Source organism: Coffea arabica, chromosome 6c, assembly GCF_036785885.1.
Source record: "Coffea arabica cultivar ET-39 chromosome 6c, Coffea Arabica ET-39 HiFi, whole genome shotgun sequence".
Taxonomy (NCBI): domain Eukaryota; kingdom Viridiplantae; phylum Streptophyta; class Magnoliopsida; order Gentianales; family Rubiaceae; genus Coffea; species Coffea arabica.
The window spans coordinates 54,116,320-54,137,391 of NC_092320.1; the positions used below are offsets into that span (position 1 = coordinate 54,116,320).

The 21,072-nt window shown below is 35.5% G+C and overlaps 1 protein-coding gene across 2 annotated transcripts; it reads left to right on the forward strand.

Moving 5' to 3' along the window:
* The first annotated feature begins 289 nt into the window (after nt 1-289).
* Nucleotides 290-4,306, forward strand: LOC113692736 (serine hydroxymethyltransferase 3, chloroplastic). 2 transcript variants are annotated; one of them, XM_027211258.2, is made up of 13 exons: nt 388-525; nt 656-928; nt 1,050-1,300; nt 1,485-1,680; nt 1,793-1,967; nt 2,073-2,190; nt 2,278-2,390; nt 2,534-2,656; nt 2,871-2,975; nt 3,092-3,178; nt 3,247-3,354; nt 3,627-3,699; nt 3,794-4,306. In XM_027211258.2, the coding sequence occupies exons 3-13, from the start codon at nt 1,081-1,083 to the stop codon at nt 4,066-4,068; spliced, it is 1,593 nt and encodes a 530-aa protein (XP_027067059.1). In that variant the 5' UTR covers nt 388-525; nt 656-928; nt 1,050-1,080; the 3' UTR covers nt 4,069-4,306. The 2 variants fall into 2 exon arrangements, with proteins under 2 accessions (XP_027067060.1, XP_027067059.1); XM_027211259.2 differs by lacking the exon at nt 656-928 and having other exon boundaries at nt 290-525.
* Nucleotides 4,307-21,072: the final 16,766 nt, after the last annotated feature.

Genomic DNA, 21,072 nt, shown 5'->3' on the forward strand with positions numbered 1-21,072 from the left:
TTATTAAGTGTAATTAGAAATTTAGTATAAATGTATTAGTAAATTTAGTATAACTAATTAATAAATTTTATTAGTAGACATGTATAATTATTCATATAATTGATAATATCAATTATATTACATAAATTACCATACATTATATAATACATCTAACTAATAATATCATTATCATAAGTTTATAACTAATTAACTTACATATTATATATAATTATATATATAATTATATATATATTTTTTGCGGGTGGCGGGGCGGGAGTATACTCCCCCGTCCCCCGCCCCATTTCTAAGCGGGGGGGGAAAAATTCCCCCCGCCCCCGCCCCATCCCCCGCCCCGAGAGTCCCCCGCGGGCACCCGTCCCCGTTGCCATCCCTAGGATTGGCTTGAATAAGAGGGCGGCGCCTGGAGATTTCCTTCTAGTGTTATAGGGCTTTCTTCTTGGAGGCCTCCCGGTTCGGGTCGACAAGTCGGAGCCCCGTGAATTAGACCAAGCAACCCAGAGCGGCGCTGGCAGCGTACAGTATCAGGTCTTGCACGAATTTCATCTCTGTTGAATTCCTCTTCATCTTTCTCTCCTTTTTTTTTTTTTTTTTCTTTCTTTTTTGCTTCTTCTTCTGTGTTATACTGCTAGTGAATGTTATAAACTAATTCGATTAGGGCAGACGATTCACAGTAGAAAAAGACGCAGAAAGGCGCCCTCTCACTCGTTCAGCTGCAGCAATCGTCGCCACCCTATTGTGGGCGTCTGACTTTCTTTCCTCTTTCCTCCCTTCCCTCTCAAATTTCACCGCTACCGCCACAGCGACCACCACCGGTGTATATGATATGAAAGCCTCCTCGTCTTCTTCGCCCTTTTATTTTTCCTTCTCCTCCTGAATCTCTGCCACCCACTCGCTGTTTAGTGAAGAGTCTTCAAAGAGAGAATTTTGGGTTAAAGATTGATTTGTTATTTCTGTCTTTCTGTGCAATTTCTCATTAATTTTTTTTTCTAATTTGTATTTTGGGCTGAATAGCTAGGTGGGATACTTATCTTATTTTTGCATGTCTTCAGGTGCGGGAAGTTAGTGGGATACTAGCAAAAGATGCAGTCATGTAGTGGAGCTGCTGCAGTTATGGGGTCACTTCAACAGCCCATTTGGATTAAGGGATCAGCTTTTCCCTGTAAAGGGTTTGGTATCAGTGGAAATCAGAATTATGTTAAACTAATTTCGGTTGGCCCATGTAGAATATCTCAGCTGCAAGGCAGTTTGGTCACCGGGAGACCTCCATCTTCTGTTTCTGTTCCTGTGCCTGAAATTGGAGGTAATGGCTATGAGTCAACAGATTGCGATTATATTCCAATATGCAGCAGCAAGTCTAAACTTTTGAATTTCTGCCGTTTCTATAGTGAATATGGTTCAATTTCAGTGAGTCTTTAGTTTTTTGTGAGTATTTGAATTAATGAGATTAGGGCTTAGTCAAATCAAAATATTATTTTGTAAATTAGGTAGTGGAAGCAGCTTTGAAGACTTCAATTTGAGTGAGTCTGATCCTGAAGTTCAGTCTATCATAGACAAGGAAAAGGAAAGGCAGTTTAAAAGCTTAGAGCTTATTGCCTCAGAGAATTTTACATCTCGAGCAGTAATGGAAGCTGTTGGTTCTTGCCTGACGAACAAATACTCTGAAGGATTGCCTGGTAAAAGGTTGGCTCTTGCATATTGGATGAAGCGTATTGATTTTGTGGTGTTACTTCTTGATAGTCCTTTTTTCCCTCTCTTGGTCCTGTCTTTGTCTTTTAATTTTTAAATGTATCAGATACTATGGTGGAAATGAATACATTGATGAGCTGGAAACTCTTTGCCAACAAAGGGCTTTAGAAGCATTTCATTTAGATGGGAAAATATGGGGTGTAAATGTCCAGCCACTGTCCGGTTCCCCTGCTAATTTTGAGGTTTACACAGCCATTCTCAATCCTCATGACCGGATAATGGTAAGTTATATGCTGCCTACGTGCATGTTGGGCTTTCAAAATAATTCCTGAAATATTAGTTTTAGATTCTTGTTGAAGTTCTTAAGGGAGATTAATTGGTCCCAGGGGCTGGATTTACCTCATGGAGGACACTTGTCCCATGGGTTCATGACTCCAAAAAGACGTGTATCCGGCACATCAATTTACTTTGAGTCTATGCCATATCGGCTTGATGAGTCCACAGGTGCATGATTATCTGTATTATGCCTCATTTTATTTTCTTCTTCTAAATACCAATGTTGACGTTAAAGTTTCTTTTCACTTTGATCAGGCCTTGTAAATTATGAGATGCTTGAGAAAACGGCTATTCTTTTTAGGCCAAAACTTATTATTGCTGGTGCAAGTGCATACCCTCGTGATTTTGATTATCCTCGCATGAGAAAGGTTCATTTCTAGCATTCTTGTTATATGTCCTTTGAGGAATCTGTATTTTTCTTTTTCTTTTTCTTTGTGTAAGATCTGGCTGTATTTGTATTCATTGCCTTTTGATAGAGTAATTGAATTCTGCATTGTTTGTGCTTCTGAAGATTGCAGATGCTGTTGGTGCTTTCCTCATGGCGGATATGGCACACATCAGTGGACTTGTAGCTGCTTCTGTGGTTGCCAATCCTTTTGAATACTGTGATATTGTAACAACAACAACACACAAGGTGTATTATCTTTGATTGTGCAATTTTGTAGCATATACATTAATATGGTTTCAAAAATACTAACATAACAAAGAAACAATTATTTAGTTTAAATATGAGTTTTCGCTTTTCAAATATTGTTGGTTCTTTGTTTGAACAATCTTTGCTGGTGTCTTCCTAAGGCAACCATCTCACACAACTTCTGCCTTGATCCTATTCTTTGTGATGTTTTTAGTCTTTGAGAGGGCCCAGAGGGGGAATGATCTTCTTCAAGAAGGATCCTATCCTTGGTGTTGACTTAGAATCAGCCATCAATAATGCTGTCTTCCCAGGGTTACAGGTTGGTTGGGATCCTAACTTGTGCTCTCTTTTTCTAGGATTTCCCTAGCACCAAGGTTGTTTAGTTTTTGCTTTTGAAAGAAGTTAGTAACTTATACAGAATGTTTGTTGACTTAGGGTGGTCCTCATAACCACACAATTGGGGGACTGGCTGTCTGCTTGAAGCATGCTCAATCACCAGAGTTTAAGAATTATCAGAACAAGGTCATGCATTCTCTGTCTGTGAATTAATGTACTTGTCCCTGTTCTGACTTTGAAGTGTTCTTTTATAGGTTGTTTCAAATTGCAAAGCTCTTGCAGAACGTTTGTTTGAGTTGGGTTATAATTTGGTCTCTGGAGGAAGTGACAACCACTTGGTTCTTGTGGATCTCAGGCCATTAGTGAGTTTCTTCCTTGTATATAGTCTTCATGGTTTCTCAATCCTTATTAGAAATAGCACTCTACTTCTCTGCAGCTATCCTATGAACTAGCCGGAAAATGTGCTAAAAGAAATATTTGGGAGCAGTTATTTTCCAAAATCAATGATGTCCATGGATCTACCTTAGTACGATGTAGCTTATGAGTGCGATCCATTGAATAGATTATCTTCGTAGTTCTTGGATCAATTCAAGCTCTATGTCGCTCATAGATTGGTTGCTGTCTTACATTGTAGGGCATTGATGGTGCTAGAGTGGAGAAAATCCTTGATATGGCATCTATCACTTTAAATAAGAATTCAGTACCTGGTCAGTATTCAAAATTATCCTTCTCTAATTTGAACGTTCTCACCCTTTTCTTTTTTCTATCCTCAAATTCACATTGCTGCTTTTGAGAGTCTAGGGGATAAAAGTGCTTTAGTGCCTGGTGGTATTCGTATTGGCACTCCTGCAATGACTACCAGAGGTTTTACAGAGAAGGAATTTGTATCAGTTGCAGACTTCATTCATGAGGGTGTGCAAATTACTCTAGAAGCAAAACAGGCTTCTCCAGGTTCTAAGCTTCAAGATTTCATGAAATTCGTTACATCCAAAGATTTCCCTTTGGCGCATCGAATATCAGATTTAAGAGGGAGAGTTGAAGCTCTCACAACCAAGTTCCCACTGCCTGGTTTATGAGCTAATGAAACTTTAGAATTACATTTTGGTAAGACCACTAGAATTGAAATTAGTCATGGAACTTTGATAATATGGGTGCATGCATGTCAGCAATTTAGGAATATTGAGTGTATGGCAACCAATAGCTACTTAAGAGATTCTGATGTGGTCTTCTCCTCTACATTTCGACTGCCTGTATCAATGTTCACACTGCCAAAAATATGCTAGTAATTTTCCCTTATGCTGAGGGGCTACCAAATGGGGGTCAAGAGTTGATCCTTTTCAGTCGTCTTCCGTATATCAAAATTTGTTGAGAAAATCATCACATTAACTTTTTTTTTTTTTTTAAAAATCATCACGTAACTTGTTGAGTCGATAACATAAATGTTCTGTGATGATTATATCAAACTTATCGAGACTTGATATAATTATTTGACTCGATAACGTAATGTTGTATTGAATCTTCGCCGAAGAGGGAAAAATTTATATCACTTGGAGGTTAAAAGATGATATCACTTCGAGTATACCTAACAATTGGGCTGGTTGATTTTGAATTGGGTTATCTTGAGTTATCTTAAATTCATGATTCAAATATGCTAACATATTAATTGATACATGTTTTATTCGTAAATTTTCTCACATATGTTTTAACACAAAAAAAGAATTTTTTCACACACATAAACATATTTTCATATACATAAATATATTTTCACACACTAGTATGCTTTGACACACACGCTCACTTCTTAACTTGCTTGGAAACACATTATAAATAGAATAATATTTTATATTGCTTGTATTATGAATTTTAGATAATAAATTGTACATTTAAATACATTAGCTAAAAAATTTGTTTACTTTATACTTTCCTATACTATTAATTGATTGAAACTTATTTTTGTCACAATTTATTTAACACTTTTACTATTCATATCTGCTTTATTGTAAATTGTAATATTTGACGTATTTAAATTATTGAATGCTAGATTATACTCTGCTTGAAAATGTAGTTAAGAGACAATTTTTTGTATTATAATATTGATGATGAATTATTACCAATGAAATAAAAAAAAGTTAGAGAAAAGTAAAAGAATGTGATTAGAATAAATTTAAAACTCTATTTTATGTACACAAAATATTAAGAAATAGAAGCAAGTAACAACCTAAGGACAACAACTAAAAAACAAAAAAAAAAAGAAAGAAAAAAAGGGGAGGAAAACAACATATTCTTAAAAGGCATAGTAAATTATTATAGAAGTTGAGCAAGTTTAACAAATAAGCATGAGTTTTTGTTTCAAGTTTCTTTTTTCTTTTAAATAAAAATTTTAAAAATTGATTGAAAACATATATATGAGAATTGTGACTATATATTGGTCAATAAATTGTTAACATATGCCCAAATGTAAGTGATTGGGTATATGTGTATTGAACCTTGTATTTGTTGTTTTGAATTATTTTTAAACAGATTGGATATTGGGTACCCAAATAAAAAATTTAACTCAGCCCAAGGAATAAGTTGGGTTGTTCTTATCCAACTCAACAAAATTCATAACCTAATTGACCCATCCTATTTTTTACAATTACTGGGTGGGTTGGGGTAGATTGTTGGATTTTGACTTTCTTTGTTAGTTCTAACTTCAAGTTTCTCTTGAATCTCTTCCCCCCAACACCCCTCCCCTTCCCCCCCCCCACCCAACAAAAAGGGCATAAAACCTTGTTGTTCAAAGAATACAAACTAATGAACTATAGCTAGAAAGAAGATGAATTTTATTGGCACATTGGATCAACTAAGAAAGGGCATAAAACCTTGTTGTTCAAAGAATACAAACTAATGAACTATAGCTAGAAAGAAGATGAATTTTATTGGCACATTGGATCAACTAAGATAGAGTGGTGAAAATTGGCAGCATTGGTGGGGGTTGCTACTGAAGGCCCTTTTCCTATATTAGTATGAGAGGAGAAAAAACAGCCCTGTAAAAGAGCCAGGGACGAGATTGGTGAAATTTTTGGGTAAAATATACTTTATCTGTTGGGATCCAAACACGGAATACACGATTATTGAAATATTAAATACACAATAATTTAATGATAAACGAATCATAAACATGAAAGATAAATGATGCATAAGATTTAACGTGATTCAATTATATCATTAAATCTACGTTCACAGAGAAAAACCTGTTTTTTATTATGAGAGAAAAAATCTTATACAAGAGTACAACTTTGAATCCAAATTCAAACTTTTGTATATCATATCTCATCTCTTGTCTCTCAAGAATCTTCTCTTACCCCATGTATAAGGTTATATGTCGCCTTTGTATGCTTCTTTGTAGTATGCCAATCCCCATCTATTTATAAGTTACATTACTTGGCCAATGTCCAAGTAATAACAAGAAATAATTGCTAATTCCTAAATTGGTTTAGAATAGAAAATAACTCCTAATTGCTAAACCCATACAAATAGGAAATTCCTTGGTTACTATTTCAAACAACTAAAACCAATTAAGAACTAGTTACTTGCACACAAAACAAGAAATCTATCTAAAAGAAATTAAACAATTTCCTAACAAATCTCCACCTTGGCTATTATTTCTATTAGCGACTATTTGCCTATAACTATCAAATAATTTGGTATCCAATTACATATTCGAATCAATACAGTCTTGACTCTCAATTAATTTAATTGGTAAATGAACCTGTGTAGTTATTCCGAGTCTAACTTCCTGTTGACTCGCGAGAATGTGCCTTAATTTAGGATCTTCCTTCGTAGGATTTCTTCTCACCACCATTTGTAACTTGGGATCCTATTTAGTTAGCTCTATTTCCAACCATTAAGGCAATCAAATGGTAAAATCACCATAATTCTTCCCTTGCTCAAGACTGTCTCGCCATATGTGATTTTAAAGACTCTACTTGCAACGAAAAACTCGTAGAGCTTTCTGGCTCTTGAAAATTAGATCTCTTTGTTTTTTTAGCACACATGCCACATCGTCTAAAGAATATAATTTGAATCTAAAAATCATCCAAGATTAAGTATCAATTGTTGAAATTGTGAGAAAGATTCCATCAATTCACGTCCAAAATTGATATTGGACTTCACTTTTTTCTTGACTCTTGAATCACATGCCCAGATTCACATCGTTAAGTGTTTTCATGCTTTTCAACTTTCCATCCTTCACCATCAATACTTTTTGCCAAACTTTTGAAACAAGGATATCACTCATTAAATTAGTCAATTGATAACATCTACCAATTCACTTGATCTTAATAATTAATTAGGACCCAACTACGAACCCCGCTCTGATACCAGTTTGTTGGGATCCAAACGCGGAATACACGACTATTGAGATATCAAGTACACAACAATTTAATGATAGAGTCACAAACATGAAAAATAAACGACATGCAAGATTTAACGTAGTTCGATTCGATCGTCAAGTCTACGTCGACGTCCACGGAGAGAAATCCATTCTTTATTATTAGAGGAAAAATCCCATACTAAAATACAATTTAAACTCAAGTCCAAACTCTTGTATATTATCTCTCATCTCTCAAGAATTCTCTTTCACCTTATGTATAAGGCAATATGTCACCCTTGTATGCTTTTTTGTAGTACGCCAACCCACTTATTTTTAAGTTACAATTATTTGGCAAATATTCAAGTAATAACATGAAATAATTGCTAATTTCTAAACTAGTTTAAAATAGGAAATAACTACTATTTTTTAAATCTATACAAATAGGACATTTTTTGGTTACTATTTCAAATAATTAAAACCAATTAGAAAACTAATTACTTGCACACAAAACTAGAAACCCATCTAAAAGAAATTAAGCCAACTTCCTAACATTATTTCGCTGTAAGTTAGTGATTTTTCATATAACTTCCCTTAGTTTAAAAAACTAACCTTCTCACAGTTTGGACTGAAGTGTCAATGTGACGGAAATAATTCTCTGTAATGGAACTCAAGGAAATGCTGAGAATGTCCTTACTTAAAAACTAAAATGATTGAAATGATCAAAATATATAAATTTAATATGCGTCAATGTGACGGAAATAATTCTCTATAACGGAACTCAAGAAACTGCTGAGAATGTCTTTACTTAAAAACTAAAATGATTGAAATGACCAAAATATATAAATTTAATATGTGTTGGCATATTAAATTAAAGCTCAAAATTAGAAATTTTCATATTATTATTTAACATTATTTTAGTCAAGTTAAGGTTTTAGCAATTATATTTGAGTCAAGTTAAGGTAGTTTTATTATTTAGAAATTAGTATTTTATTATGAAGGTTCTTATAATTGTAAAATTTATTTATCAAATAATCTAGTCTACAAATAGGAAATCTTATTATTGTATTTGTTAAGAAGAGTGAAATTTGATAAACTTATACTTATGGTGTATAGTTAATATATTATTGTTGGTATTAATTCCCTTTCTCCCACACATATTCTTATGTGTGTAAATTGCCTCCCCATTATATTGATTTTATGAAATTTATAACCTATAACTTTTTGATGGAATTTTTTAGTTCTACATCTAGTATTTGAGCTCTAGGTTTAAGAAATTGATCTTGGGGTGACTGTGAATATTAAGGAATCTTCTCGGTTACAAGATTAGTTGTGCTTGTTTTTTGCTATCATAATTAGAGTATAAGAATTACTAAGGATGGCAATGGGGCGGGGGACGGGGCCTCCAAATTCACTCCCGCCCCCGCCCCTCCCCCCGTCTCCTGCTCCCCCCGCCTCATCCCGCTTCTACCTGTGGGGCTAATAAAAGTTTGTTATATAATTTTATTATAATTAAATTTTAGTAAATAATCAAGTACTAAAATATCAACACATCACCAAATTATTATTCATTGTAATTTCACAATTGAAAGTTAGAAAAACAATCAAACAAAAGTTGTTTGAATACAATCCAACATGATAAAATAAATACAACTAAAGTAGTCAAGTTTTCACTTTTAGCACAAATACAATCACTATTTTATTATTGTGCTTATTTTTTTTTTGAGAAAAAAATGTTATTGTATTAAGTGTAATTAGGGATTTAGTATAAATGTATTAGTAAATTTAGTATAACCAATTAATAATTTGTATTAGTACACATATATAATTATTAGTATAATTGATAATATCAATTATATTACATTTACTAATATACATTATATAATACATATAACTAATAATATCATTATCATAAGTTTGTAACTAATTAAATTAAATTATATATATATATATAAATATGTATATTTTATATCTTTTTTTTTAAGCGGGTGGTGGGGCGGGGGATGTACCCCTGCCCCTGCCCCGTTTCTAAGTTGGGGGAAAAAAATCCCTCCCCCCCCGCCCCATTAGTCCCCATTGCCATCCTTAAGAATTACTATTGTGAAGAAGTAAGTTAATTGACTAAGATCACAAAGTTGGTCATGGAGTATCCAATTGGTGAATATTGGATCATAAGATTGATCTAGAAGAATTGTCAAATTAATTGTGATTGTGAAGACAGAAATTAGAGAAGAACCTTGTCAATTAAATTGTGTTTATGAAAATCACAAGGTGAGTTGTTAATAAATTGATACCAAATTGCATGACAAAAACAGTCTATCCAGGTGCGTGGATTATTGCAATGATAAAAGTGTTTGAAGATGAATAACTAGTACAAAGTAATATTGATATAATTTGCAAAGGAAATTATTGTTTGTGGTGGTAGTAAGCTGAATCTAATAAAAGGCTTGATTTAAGGGAGGCAAAGTTGACATATTAAATCAATGTTCAAAAATAAAAATTTTCATATTATTATATATCAATATTTTAGTCAAGGTTTTAGCACTTATATATGAGTTAAGTTATGACAGTTTTATTATTTATGAATTAGTATTTTATTAGGAAGTTTCTTATAATTGTAAACTTGTTTATTAAGTCATCTAGTTTATAAATAGAGAGTCTTATTATTGTATTAGTTAAGAAGAGTGAAATTTGATAGACTTGTTCTTATGGTGCGTGGTTAATATATTATTGTTGGTATTTATTCCTCTTCTCATACACATATTCTTATGTGTTTAAATTGCTTCCCCATCATAATGATTTTATGAAATTTATCTCCTATGAATTTTTGATGAAATTTTTTAGTTCTATAATATGCATGACACTTTAATTCCTTATAGTTTTATATTTTACTACATAACCTCCTTATTGTTATTGTTTTACCACATAATTTCTTATGATTTTCAAAATATATACATAACCTCCTTTTGGTTAATTAATAATTTTCAACTTTACAAAGGGATACTTTTGACATTTTAGTTGACTCTATTACAGAATGCAAATTCTGTGTTTTTGACACTTCAATCTAAATTATGAGAGGGTTATGTAGAGCTTTTGAAACTACGGGAGGGTTATATGAAAAATTACTAAACCATAGGGGGATAGAATGTATTGTAGACACCAAATTTTGAATAATTTGTATGTATCATCTATTTCATGATTTTCATTTTAGATTGCTTGCATTTTAGTTCGTTATTGTGTGTTTTGCACTATTAGTTGTTATGATATTTTAGTTTTATTCATTTTCGCCCTTTTAGTTGACCTATTTCATTTGCTTTTTATTCTTATTTACTTTTAGTTTTAGTTTTTAGTTTTAGCTTTTAAGTTTAAGATTAGCATAGAGTTTTTAGAAAAGAAAAGAAAAACATCAAAAATATGTTTTAGTCATTTTGTTTTTATTCAATGCTTTCTTGAAGGAAAAATGAAAATGAAAAATCGAAAAAAAAGAGAAAAGAGAAAATTAAAGAAAAAGAGGAAAAAGAAGAAAAATTCAAAAAAATAGGCTTTAGTCGGCTTGGAAAAATGGAAAGAAAGAAAAAGGAAAATTTGTTCACAAAAATATGTTTATTTCTTTAAATTCAATCTTTGGGCACTTTAGTTATTTTTATTAAGTTATTTTGAGAAAAAGAAAATGATGAAAAAAATGAAAATTAAAAAATGGCCATTTTTATTTAGTCTTTTGTTTTTGTTACCTGGTTTGTGTAATTTTGTTATTATTATTATTTATATTTTATTTTATCATTTCTGTAATTATCAAGTTGTTTAAAAAAAAAAAAAAAATTACCGCAGCATGCACGCTGCAATTTTTTGCAGCGTGCAAGGTACAACTTCAATAGCCATCGGATGGCTGGATGGAAAGGGAAGGACAAGCCTTCATCCTCACCATTGGGGTGAGGGTTTAGGAACCTTGGAGTTCCATATAAAAGGAACAAGAAGCAACAGCCGCAGGGAGAAATAGAGAGCAACGGCGCATGAAAATCAAACAGCTAAGTGAAACTGGAAAAGGAGAGGATACGGAAGAGAGGCTGACGGCTAAAAAACCAGAGAGAGCTGGAGTTGTGAGGGGGTGTGTATGACGGGAAAAGGAGAATCAGCAAAAGGAAGGTGAGCTTGGAGAGGCTTTGGACGGCTGGCCAAGGTGGAAGGAAACACCATCAGAAGCTCGTCAAATCTGACCACAAACCAGCGCCTTCATCGATCTTGGAGCATCAGCAACGAAGCTTGCGCCTTCCTTTCTTGACTCAGAACGACTTCCTGGGGCGTTGCACATTCATATTACCCTTCTAAGGTAACCACGGATCCTCCCTTTTGATAGTCTTAACACCATTCTTCATGAGAGTTTAAATCCACAAGATATGAATCTAGCGTTATTTGCTGGCTGTCAATGTTTTTATGGTCATGGTTGTAACTTCATCGTTCAGATCTTCATGACCATTAGTTAAGTGCTGGTATTTTCAATCATCTGATGCATTTTCGTTAGTTTCTGATGGGTTTTGACGGAGGAAATGAGAGGATAATGATAATAATCTTGCAGTTATGAATCAAAAGCTTCGTTCTTTTTCCCTCCTAGTTTCCTGTCAATGGCTCTCTTGGCATGAATTGCATAACCTGGGCTGATTGAAACAATATCAAAAGTTTTTTTGGGGATTGCTGAAACTTTTGGTCTATCTGAAGTTAGAAGTCTGCTGGTTGTTTGATTGCTGTATTGTGAATAAATTTGCCGCAAGTTTCTTTTTCTTCCTTTCCTGCATTTCCACGGCTAGTAGCATGCTTGGATCCTCTGGGAATAGCAATCTGCTGGGGGTTTTGAATGGGTTTTGATCTGTTTGCTTTACCTTTCATGATGATAAATTGGCAAATGGTTGCTTTGTGTTGGAGTTCATGCGCATAAATGGTTGCTGTTTTGTTCAGCGTCGGAAATTAAAAACCAGCAACCAGAAATGTTGCAGTGAAAGTGAATCATAAGGAGAAAGCTATAAGGCTTAGTGATTCTATTCTGGGGCTCATGTCTGCATGTTTAGATGTCAAATTTCAGTGGCCTTCCTATCTAGATTAGAGCTTTGATGTTTAATGGAAAATTTGATCAAAACTTTGATGTTAAATCTGAAGTTGTAACAGATTTTCTTGTTATAGAAAGCTTTTTCATGCCTTTTTGCAGAATATCTCTTCAAAGTTTGCATGTTCTTTGTTCTGATTTTTATGTTTGGATCTAAAGTTTGTCTTGTAAGGTGGGAGGATTAGATGGTGTTCTTATTGTTTGAGTTGGTATCTTGTTAGCAAGCTGCAACCGAATTTGTGCAGAAAGTTTGAGAAGCTGCTGAAACTTTGCTGCAGAAGCATATATCTCGTAGTTTTTGCATGCTTGTATGGGAGTTATTTTCAGAATTACATTTTTTGACCCCCTAAGTCTCCCTTTAAGCCACTAAGGCCCAGAAACTTTGAAAATTTAATCAATTGGGTCCCTGAGATTTTTGCAGCGATGCATTAAAGCCCAAGCATGTTCTCATTTCTTTACAATTAGGTCCTAAGGTGGGTGTACTTTGAGTCATCATTTGGCCTTTCATTGTTTTTGGGACTTTTGAAGCTCTTAAATTTTTCAATTGGTTTTATCTGGTTGATTAATGGTTGCTATTGAGTTTTCAAAATGCATGTTTAAATCATTCATGAACCCTTGTTCATTCTTGGACCTTCGAAATTCCATAATGTTTGTTTGGATCTTGTTATTTACTTGGGATACTTTTTGTGTTTTTAAATGTTTCAATTAGGTTCAAATGATTGAATAGTGCTTGCTTTTGGGTCTTTAGTAGATGTTATGCTTGGGGATTGGATGATCATGCCTTTTGCCTTGGTCTTTAAGTAGTTTTGACTTCATTGAGTTGCAATTGAGGGAAAGTTTTGATGTTTTGGTGGATTCAAATTGTTTAGTTTATATCTTATCACTAAATTGGTGCATTAATCTTTTGTTTTTGGTGATTTTAGCCTAAGTTAGTCTTTGCTTGGGTGACTCTAGCCAAGTTGAGTTTGTTTACTTCCTTAGTATCACCAACGGGGAGGTATAATCTCTTTTACCCCTTTTTGTTTCTCTCCTATGTGGACTAATGTGCTAATTGAAATTTGCATGTCTACTTGCCTTCCTAGCCTCTCCTTATTTCCTTTCATTTATTTCATTTACTTTTGATTTTTATTAATGGGGTATGTGTACACCTCTTGGCTTGTAATAGATAGGGCGTAGCAAGTAATTTGGTCCATTTTCCCTTTCCCCTTTGTTTTAGTTAGCAAATGTAATGGTTGCATGCCTATGTGTTATATGTTAAATGCTTTATTAGGATCTTGCATCTAGTCGAGCATGATAAGTGCTACATGATTTAGGTGATTTGCATGTCTACTCGCTTTTTGTAGTATAGATGAATAGAATGGATGAATGTACGTCACCACACTAGTCCAACGCTAGTTGTGGCTTCTTTTATCGTTTTCCACTAGTCCAACGCTAGTCGGAATTCATAGAATGGGCTAGTCCAATGCTAGACCCAATAGGTTCTTTTTTTCCCTTTTTCATTAAGTGCATGATCACCACATATCACGCATTTTTCCTTAGTTTATCATTTGGTATGTTCCTCAAACCCCATCCCCTTCACTTTAGGACTTGCATCTCATGCTAGTTAGGGTACATTTGCCTGAAGAGTCCCCTTCTGATAAGGGAAACGAGCGAGTGTGGCTACTCGATAGTCTTAGCACGCTAGTTTTGCCTTCTAATCAAAGGGAAAATCGAAGTCGAAAAAGTTAGGAGTCATTCCCATACCCGACCTGATGCATTCCTTTAGGTTCATTCATTCTCAATTTTTCACTTACTCACTTTTTCAATTCACATTTCCTCATCACTTTTCCTTTTCTTATTGTTCATTTTGATTTCTACTTCACAAAATTGCACTTAATTACAGCTATATGCACTTATCACTATATTTCATACACTTGCACACAAACACTTGGATTTTTCATACAATTTCACACATGCACTTTTTCATACACTTGCACACAAACACTTGGATTTTTCATACAATTTCACACGTGCACCTTTTTATACACTTGCACACTTGCACTTTAGCCATCATTTGCATTAATCGACCTCTATAAGGTTTTCCTTTATTGACCGCCACAATTCATGTGGTTGGGACAAAAAACCTTATAAGAGACATTTTAGAATTTAGGTTTGCATTTTTTCCTTCTTTTTTGCATTCATGTAGTGCATCCAAATGTAATAAATTCTTTGGTTAAAATAAGAAAAATTTTGGTTAAATCACGCAACTAGCCTTTGGCTAGGTCGAAGGGGTGCCTTGGATTTTTATCCTTGCCTCCCCCTTCGTCAAATGGACTCCCGAACCTTTTTTTTGTTTACGTGGACTAGGAGTCGTTTAAAAGGGGTTTCTTATAACTTTTTCCTAAAAAATTCATTTTTAGGTGACTTGGTACACCTTAACTCATTACCAAGTGGCGACTCCCATTTTTTCAAAAACCCTTTTTAAACTATAATTTTGGGTCAAATCGTCGCATTTTCAAACCCCCATTTAGACCCATTTTTCTTTTAAATCACAATTCATTTTCCAATCATAAATTAAATCAAAAATACATTTTTAAACCATTTTATTTATTTATCAAAAAATGGGGCGCGACAGTTGTCGACTCCACTGGGGACATTCGAGAGTCCGAGCAAATTTGATTTAATCAACCTTTTTCTTCTTTTAACCTTTTCATATATCACATTTGGGTGTTTTAGGGTTGCATTTTTTTCCTTTTTTAGGATTTTGCATCACTCGCGTCTCAAATTACTCCCTCGCTCACGAATGTATGATTGGTTGATTGGATGTATGTTTACTTGTTTATCTCGCGCTTGCATTGCATTTGGGGGGGTGTGTGTCACCTTTAGAGCCTCGCGTGGTTCTCAACCCCTTCCCTCAAAATAGGGAACATTTCATACGTGCACGTTTACTTATTGTTATCCCATTTGATTTTATTTTTCGTGGGCGCTATCCCACACCGCCTTGTAGGATTAGGATCGATCGCCTTGGGTAGGCGGATGGTGTGCGCTGCGCCCATAGCGCTACCTAAGGGATCACTCGAGCCACCGATCGAAGGCCTTGGGAGTGATGACCCTTTGCCTTTAGGTCTGAAGGCTTGGGAGCCGAAGTCTTATCGAGTCTAGTTGCATTATTGAGCCCCAACCTCATGCATCCATGTTAGACTCGCCTAGGGTAGAGTCGACCTTACCCTATTAAGCACATTAGGTACGAGGGAAGGGGTTTCCACCCCTTTTACTTGTTTTTATTTGTATTTCTTTTCTTAATTGCTCCCAATGTGTTATGTGTACTATCAATTGCACTAACCATTCTTTTTGTTTTCTTGGCTTGCATTCATGTGCCTTAGCAATAAGAGGCCTCTTTGGCACTCTTTTAGTGACTTACCCACTAGATAGCTCATATGTTTAAATTTCAGTCATTATGCTTAATTTTTAATAAGTACATTTCATTTTAGACCTCTTCCCCCCGATGCATTATTTATGCCCTTTAGGCCATATTTGTTGCATATTTACATTGCTTTAATAAATGACATCATGCATAAACCATAGAAAGGGAATACCACATAGGGAATCCCGTGGTTAGGAATAAGCCACCCCATGTCTCGGATATATAATCCAATGAGACTTGCACGTTTACCTTTCTCGTACCATCCGAAGGGGTAGTGCACAAGGTAAGGTAGGATCCAATCATTTTCATAGAGTGATTTTTGGAATATGAACGTCTAATAATCACTTTTTGGCCATTTTATCAAAATTGGTAAAAATCCCTTGCGTGAAGGACATTAATTTGAAGAAATTCACAAATGATTCCTCCTATTGAGACGATAAATAAATTGAGGCCAAAATTTGATTTTTAGAAGGTCATAGACTAATGCACTTCAATAATTTTGAAATAACCAATGGCCGGACGATTCAACCAATCCATTTTGCCGATTCATTCGATAAATCGTCAATTCATTTGACCAATTTACCCTTTTTAGGGTCATTTGACCAATTTATCCTTTTTAGGGTCACCTGGTCGATTTTGAACAAATCATCAATTCATTTGACCAATTTACCCTTTTTAGAGTCATTCGGCCGATTTTTGAATAAATCACTAATTCAATTTCATTCATTTGACCAATTTACCCTTTTAGGGCGATCTGGTCAATTTTGAATAAATTCTCAATTTCATTCAATTCATTTGACCAAGTTCCTTTTTTTAGGATGATCCGGTCAATTTTGAGTAAGTTATCAAATGTCACTCAATTCATTTGACCCGTTTCCCTTTTTAGGGTAATCCGGTCGATTTTTAATAAATTATCAATTTCATTTGACCAATTAGGATTCCAATGTCGAGTTTCAAAATGGAAAACCTAGTTGATTTTGAGGGAACCATCCATGGCATCCAACCATTTGATCAGTTGGGGTTTTGACCCGTGATTCACTGAAAAATTTGGTCAACGAATTCCAATCTCTTCGATAGGAAGTTCGTCAAGGTCAAACCCATGCATTTTTGCAAACTCTTGTATCGATCAAAAGTGATCAATCCATTCGGACGTTGACCTTGTTTTGGCATATGTCTCTCGTCACTCCAGTTGACCAAATTTTTCAAAATTATTTTTTCACTCAATGAGTTGATCGGATCCATCAGGTATGGTATAGTGCCTACCATAGAGGATTGCATCCTCATTCTAGGCCTACCCTTGGCACAAAAAGGGTTCCCCCATAGGACATGCATCCGAATTTTTTGGATATTTACTAACTCTTGTCTTTTTCTTTTCCTTTTCTTTATTTTTCTTTGGAATAACTAAGTGGGGGTTGAATCTAAAGGCAATCTTTTCAAAAATTCTCAGGTAATATTTAAATATAGCTTCTCGTCGAAACCCCATCATAACACGATCCCGTATTCAAGCCCAGAGGAGTCGTGTAAACATGAATTCACAACCGGAACAAGCAGATAGGGCTGCTATTACCGCTCAACCCGAGACCATGAGTTTGGGGGTTCAGTTGACTGAGATGCTCACTAAGTTCGACAAGATGACCACTGAGATGGCGGCCCAAAGGAAATTGATTGACGAGCTAATCAGCAGCGGAGTTCAACCTGAACCTATACCCGTCAAGCAGGCTGAGCCAGAATCGTTTGTCATCCCTTCAACTCAAGTCACTGTTACTCCATCATTCCCTATTCCACCCGAGGAAACTTTCGCCTATCCCACCACAAATTTGCCATACGCTTACCCTCCTAATCCTTCATCTTTTCTTACTCGCAGGCAAGGCCCACAACCCCAAGCTATTTCAAATATACCACCTGAGCCACATACCTTTTATTACCCTGCTGCTGAACCCTTCCTACCAGACCACACTGTTCAAACCAAGCCAGAAATGGGGGAATCTTTCGCTCCCATTGGTATGAAGCTGCTCAAGCGCCTTGACCGCTTTGATGAGTTTATGGGGAAAAGTCAGGGGTTGAACAAGCAAGGAGCTTTGGATTACGATGAGCTTTGCCTTTTTCCGAATGTGCGGTTGCCTGAGAGGTTCAAAACCCCTAAATTTAACAAGTATGACAGGACGGGTAATGTCCCTGCCCTCAAATCGCAGTTGGATGCTTTGCAAGGACAAGGGAGCTGTGGGAAAAAGCAACAATTCCAAAAGGAAGAGGGGGAAATCGTTTTTGTTTGTGATCGAAACCGTGTCCCAAGCTGCAGGCCTAGACAACACCCTACCTACTCAAACTCCTACCCTTATTATTCAAACCCTCATCCTGTTCATCACACTAATACCACTCAACCTCGACCTCGCTCTAAATACACCAACTCGTCTATAGCCCCTTTTCAAATATCTCAGCCTAACTTCCAACAAGTTCGACTCCGACCTCCCTACAATCAACAGTTTTCTCCACCAAATAGACATACCTACAACTATCCCCAACACACTAAAACCTACAATCAAAGCCATACCCGAACATTCACCAACCTAGGCTGGCCTCTGGACCAATTGTATGAACAATTAAAGGCTGCCGGTAGAATTGGCATAATTCCCCCTCCAACTTACTCTCATGGCGTCCCTGCCGGATACAATCCTCAGTACACTTGCGCCTATCATTCGGGAGCACCCGGCCACCCAACCACTGATTGTAGAGCACTTAAGCATAAAGTGCAAGACATGATCGAGGCAGGGGAAATAGTGATTAGAGAAGGGCCAGAACAAGGACCAAATGTGGATAAGAATCCCCTGCCAGAATACGATAACACCATTGGAGTTATTATGGACAATACGGAATTTAAGGAGCCTGCTAAAAAACTCATCAAGTGAGGCTGAAGTGTTTGGGAATGATGCAGAATTTCCCGATATCCCTGAGGGATCAATTTCCAATTGGACAGCCGAATTTCTACCCATTCAGAAGGAGTTTCGGTAAACCTAAAGGGGGTTTGTCATTCATGCGAATTCATGATGAAAAAAAAAAAAAATTTTGCATCTGTAATTAACTAATGAAAACATCTTTACTTTTGACCAAAATTTGCGCATGTAAATATTTTTAAGTTTTCATTTCATTTCCGTTTGCTTTCAATCAAAGGTTTTATGAAAATGAACAAGTCATTCTTGTCATGTTATTTTGGGTTTATTCGTTTGTTTATATTTCGGTCATATTGCTTGTTCATTTGTTTGTTGTATATTTGTTTGCTTATTATTCTAAATTCGTTAATTCTTTCAAATGGTCAAAGATGAAATTATTTGACCATTTGGATATCACTTTTCTGGAATTCAATAATGGCAATCTCTATCTCACTCACGACTTGAAAATTTTGGAACTCAGATTTCAAAGCGAAGTGATAAAGAGAAAGTATTTGATTCTTTTTCAAAAATCTTGAACAAAATGAGGAAAAATTCGAACCAAACCTAGAAGCCATAGCAATTGTTCACATTGGCACTGAGAATGAGGTCAAAAGGACATAAATCAGCATTCGTTTGGACAAAGGTAGAAAAGGAGATGATTAAGAGTTTGACTATGTGTCGAGGTGTACAGATGGTTGGAGGCAGTCTCGTTTGCAGTAGTAGAAATTCTATCTTTGCGCACTCTAATGGGAGTTCGACCAAGGAGTGCCGTTTGTCATGAAATGTTACAAAATGAATGGCCTGAACCTACAACACGAAGTTTCATCAGTGCACATTTTGAGGAAGGGGGCAAAGCATTCAACCGAACTTTGCCACTACAAGACGAAGGCAGAGGCAAATATGTTCCAAATCAGAAAGGGCCGTTCATTGTTCAAAAAGTATTGCCTGGCGGAACACTTATTTTGACAGAAATGGACAGGCGAACATTCCCTCGACCTATCAACTCGGACATGTGCAAGAAGATTTTCGTTTGATCATGCAAATTTTCCTTAGAAATTCATGCAAATGACAAAATGCAAGTCAGGCCCTCTTCTTTTACATTTAAAGCATTTTATCCCTACTTGTCCCCTTTGAGCCATCAGAATTGACAAATTTTCGTTTGACAGCCCCTAAGATTTGCAAACCCCACACTGGAGCAAATTCATTTTGAAAAGAGATGATCAGAAAGAAAAGGAAAACTCCACACTGGGGCAAATTTATTTTGAAAAAGAGATGAAAAAGAACCCCACACTGGGGCAAATTTAGTTTTTAAAGAAAAATGCAAAAGGTGAGGAAAATGCAATGAAGAAAATGCAAAGAAAGAAAATCCAATCAAATTGGGGCAAATTCTCCTCAGTTTTGTTCAAAATTTGGAGATGATCTCAAAATGATGCAATCTCAGGTTATTTCACACCTCTAATCAAAGTTGCTTTCAAGCCTCAACTTTTCTTGAAAACACCCCACCTGACCTCATTACAAAAACCCAAAGTCCTGGCTCTCGTCACTTGCTGTATTTCTATTAGGGATTTTCGCTAATCAATTGGCAGGTGATGTCCATAATGTTTTCGCCTAACCTCATAAGGGAAGTGCATTTTACTGATGTCAGAAATCTTTAACTCATGTTTTTGAGTCAATCATGGTCAAGATAGTTCATTGTTCTTTAGGTGAAAACCCGAAAGGGCGCCTCGAAAAAGAAAAAGCAAGCAAAAAGCAAAAAGAAGGAAAAGAAAGAAAAAGAAAAGACAAAACAAAAATAAAAAGGGTGGGGGCAACTTTGGTGAAAACTCGAGAGGGCGCCAAGGCAATTTTTCTCGACAGACGAGCACGAGAAGGAACAGCTGGTGACCTGGTTCATTTGGATTTCTTCTCATTTTTTGTCATACTTCTGCCAATATTAAATTCCAGAACAAAGATATCCAGAGGTTTGAATATGACATCTGTTGGCCAAAATTGTGTTGCTTTGTAAAAATATTCTTTTCCAAATACATATTTTCTCATGTGCTTGTATTCATGGCATTTTGTAGGATTAAGCATAGTTGGATGTGTTTTACATTCTTTGACATATTCATTCCATGCATAACATAGGAAATCATCTTGCATATATTTTGATTTTTCGTGCATCATTCTTTTACCATTGGATTCGAATGAATGATAAACCCTAAGGTTTGTGCATGGATATGGGATTCAATCATATATTAAAGTGAGTAAAATACAACAAAACTGCTACATGGATTTGGTGACATGGTAAATGCGCACTTTATTGGT

Excerpts from the sequence above, each read along its gene's own strand:
- LOC113692736 (XM_027211259.2), top strand. The coding sequence starts at position 1,081 with ATGCAGTCATGTAGTGGAGCTGCTGCAGTTATGGGGTCACTTCAACAG. Across the intron at positions 1,681-1,792 it reads GAAGGATTGCCTGGTAAAAG|ATACTATGGTGGAAATGAAT; the intron begins GTTGGCTCTTGC and ends TAAATGTATCAG. Across the intron at positions 3,179-3,246 it reads TTAAGAATTATCAGAACAAG|GTTGTTTCAAATTGCAAAGC; the intron begins GTCATGCATTCT and ends GTTCTTTTATAG.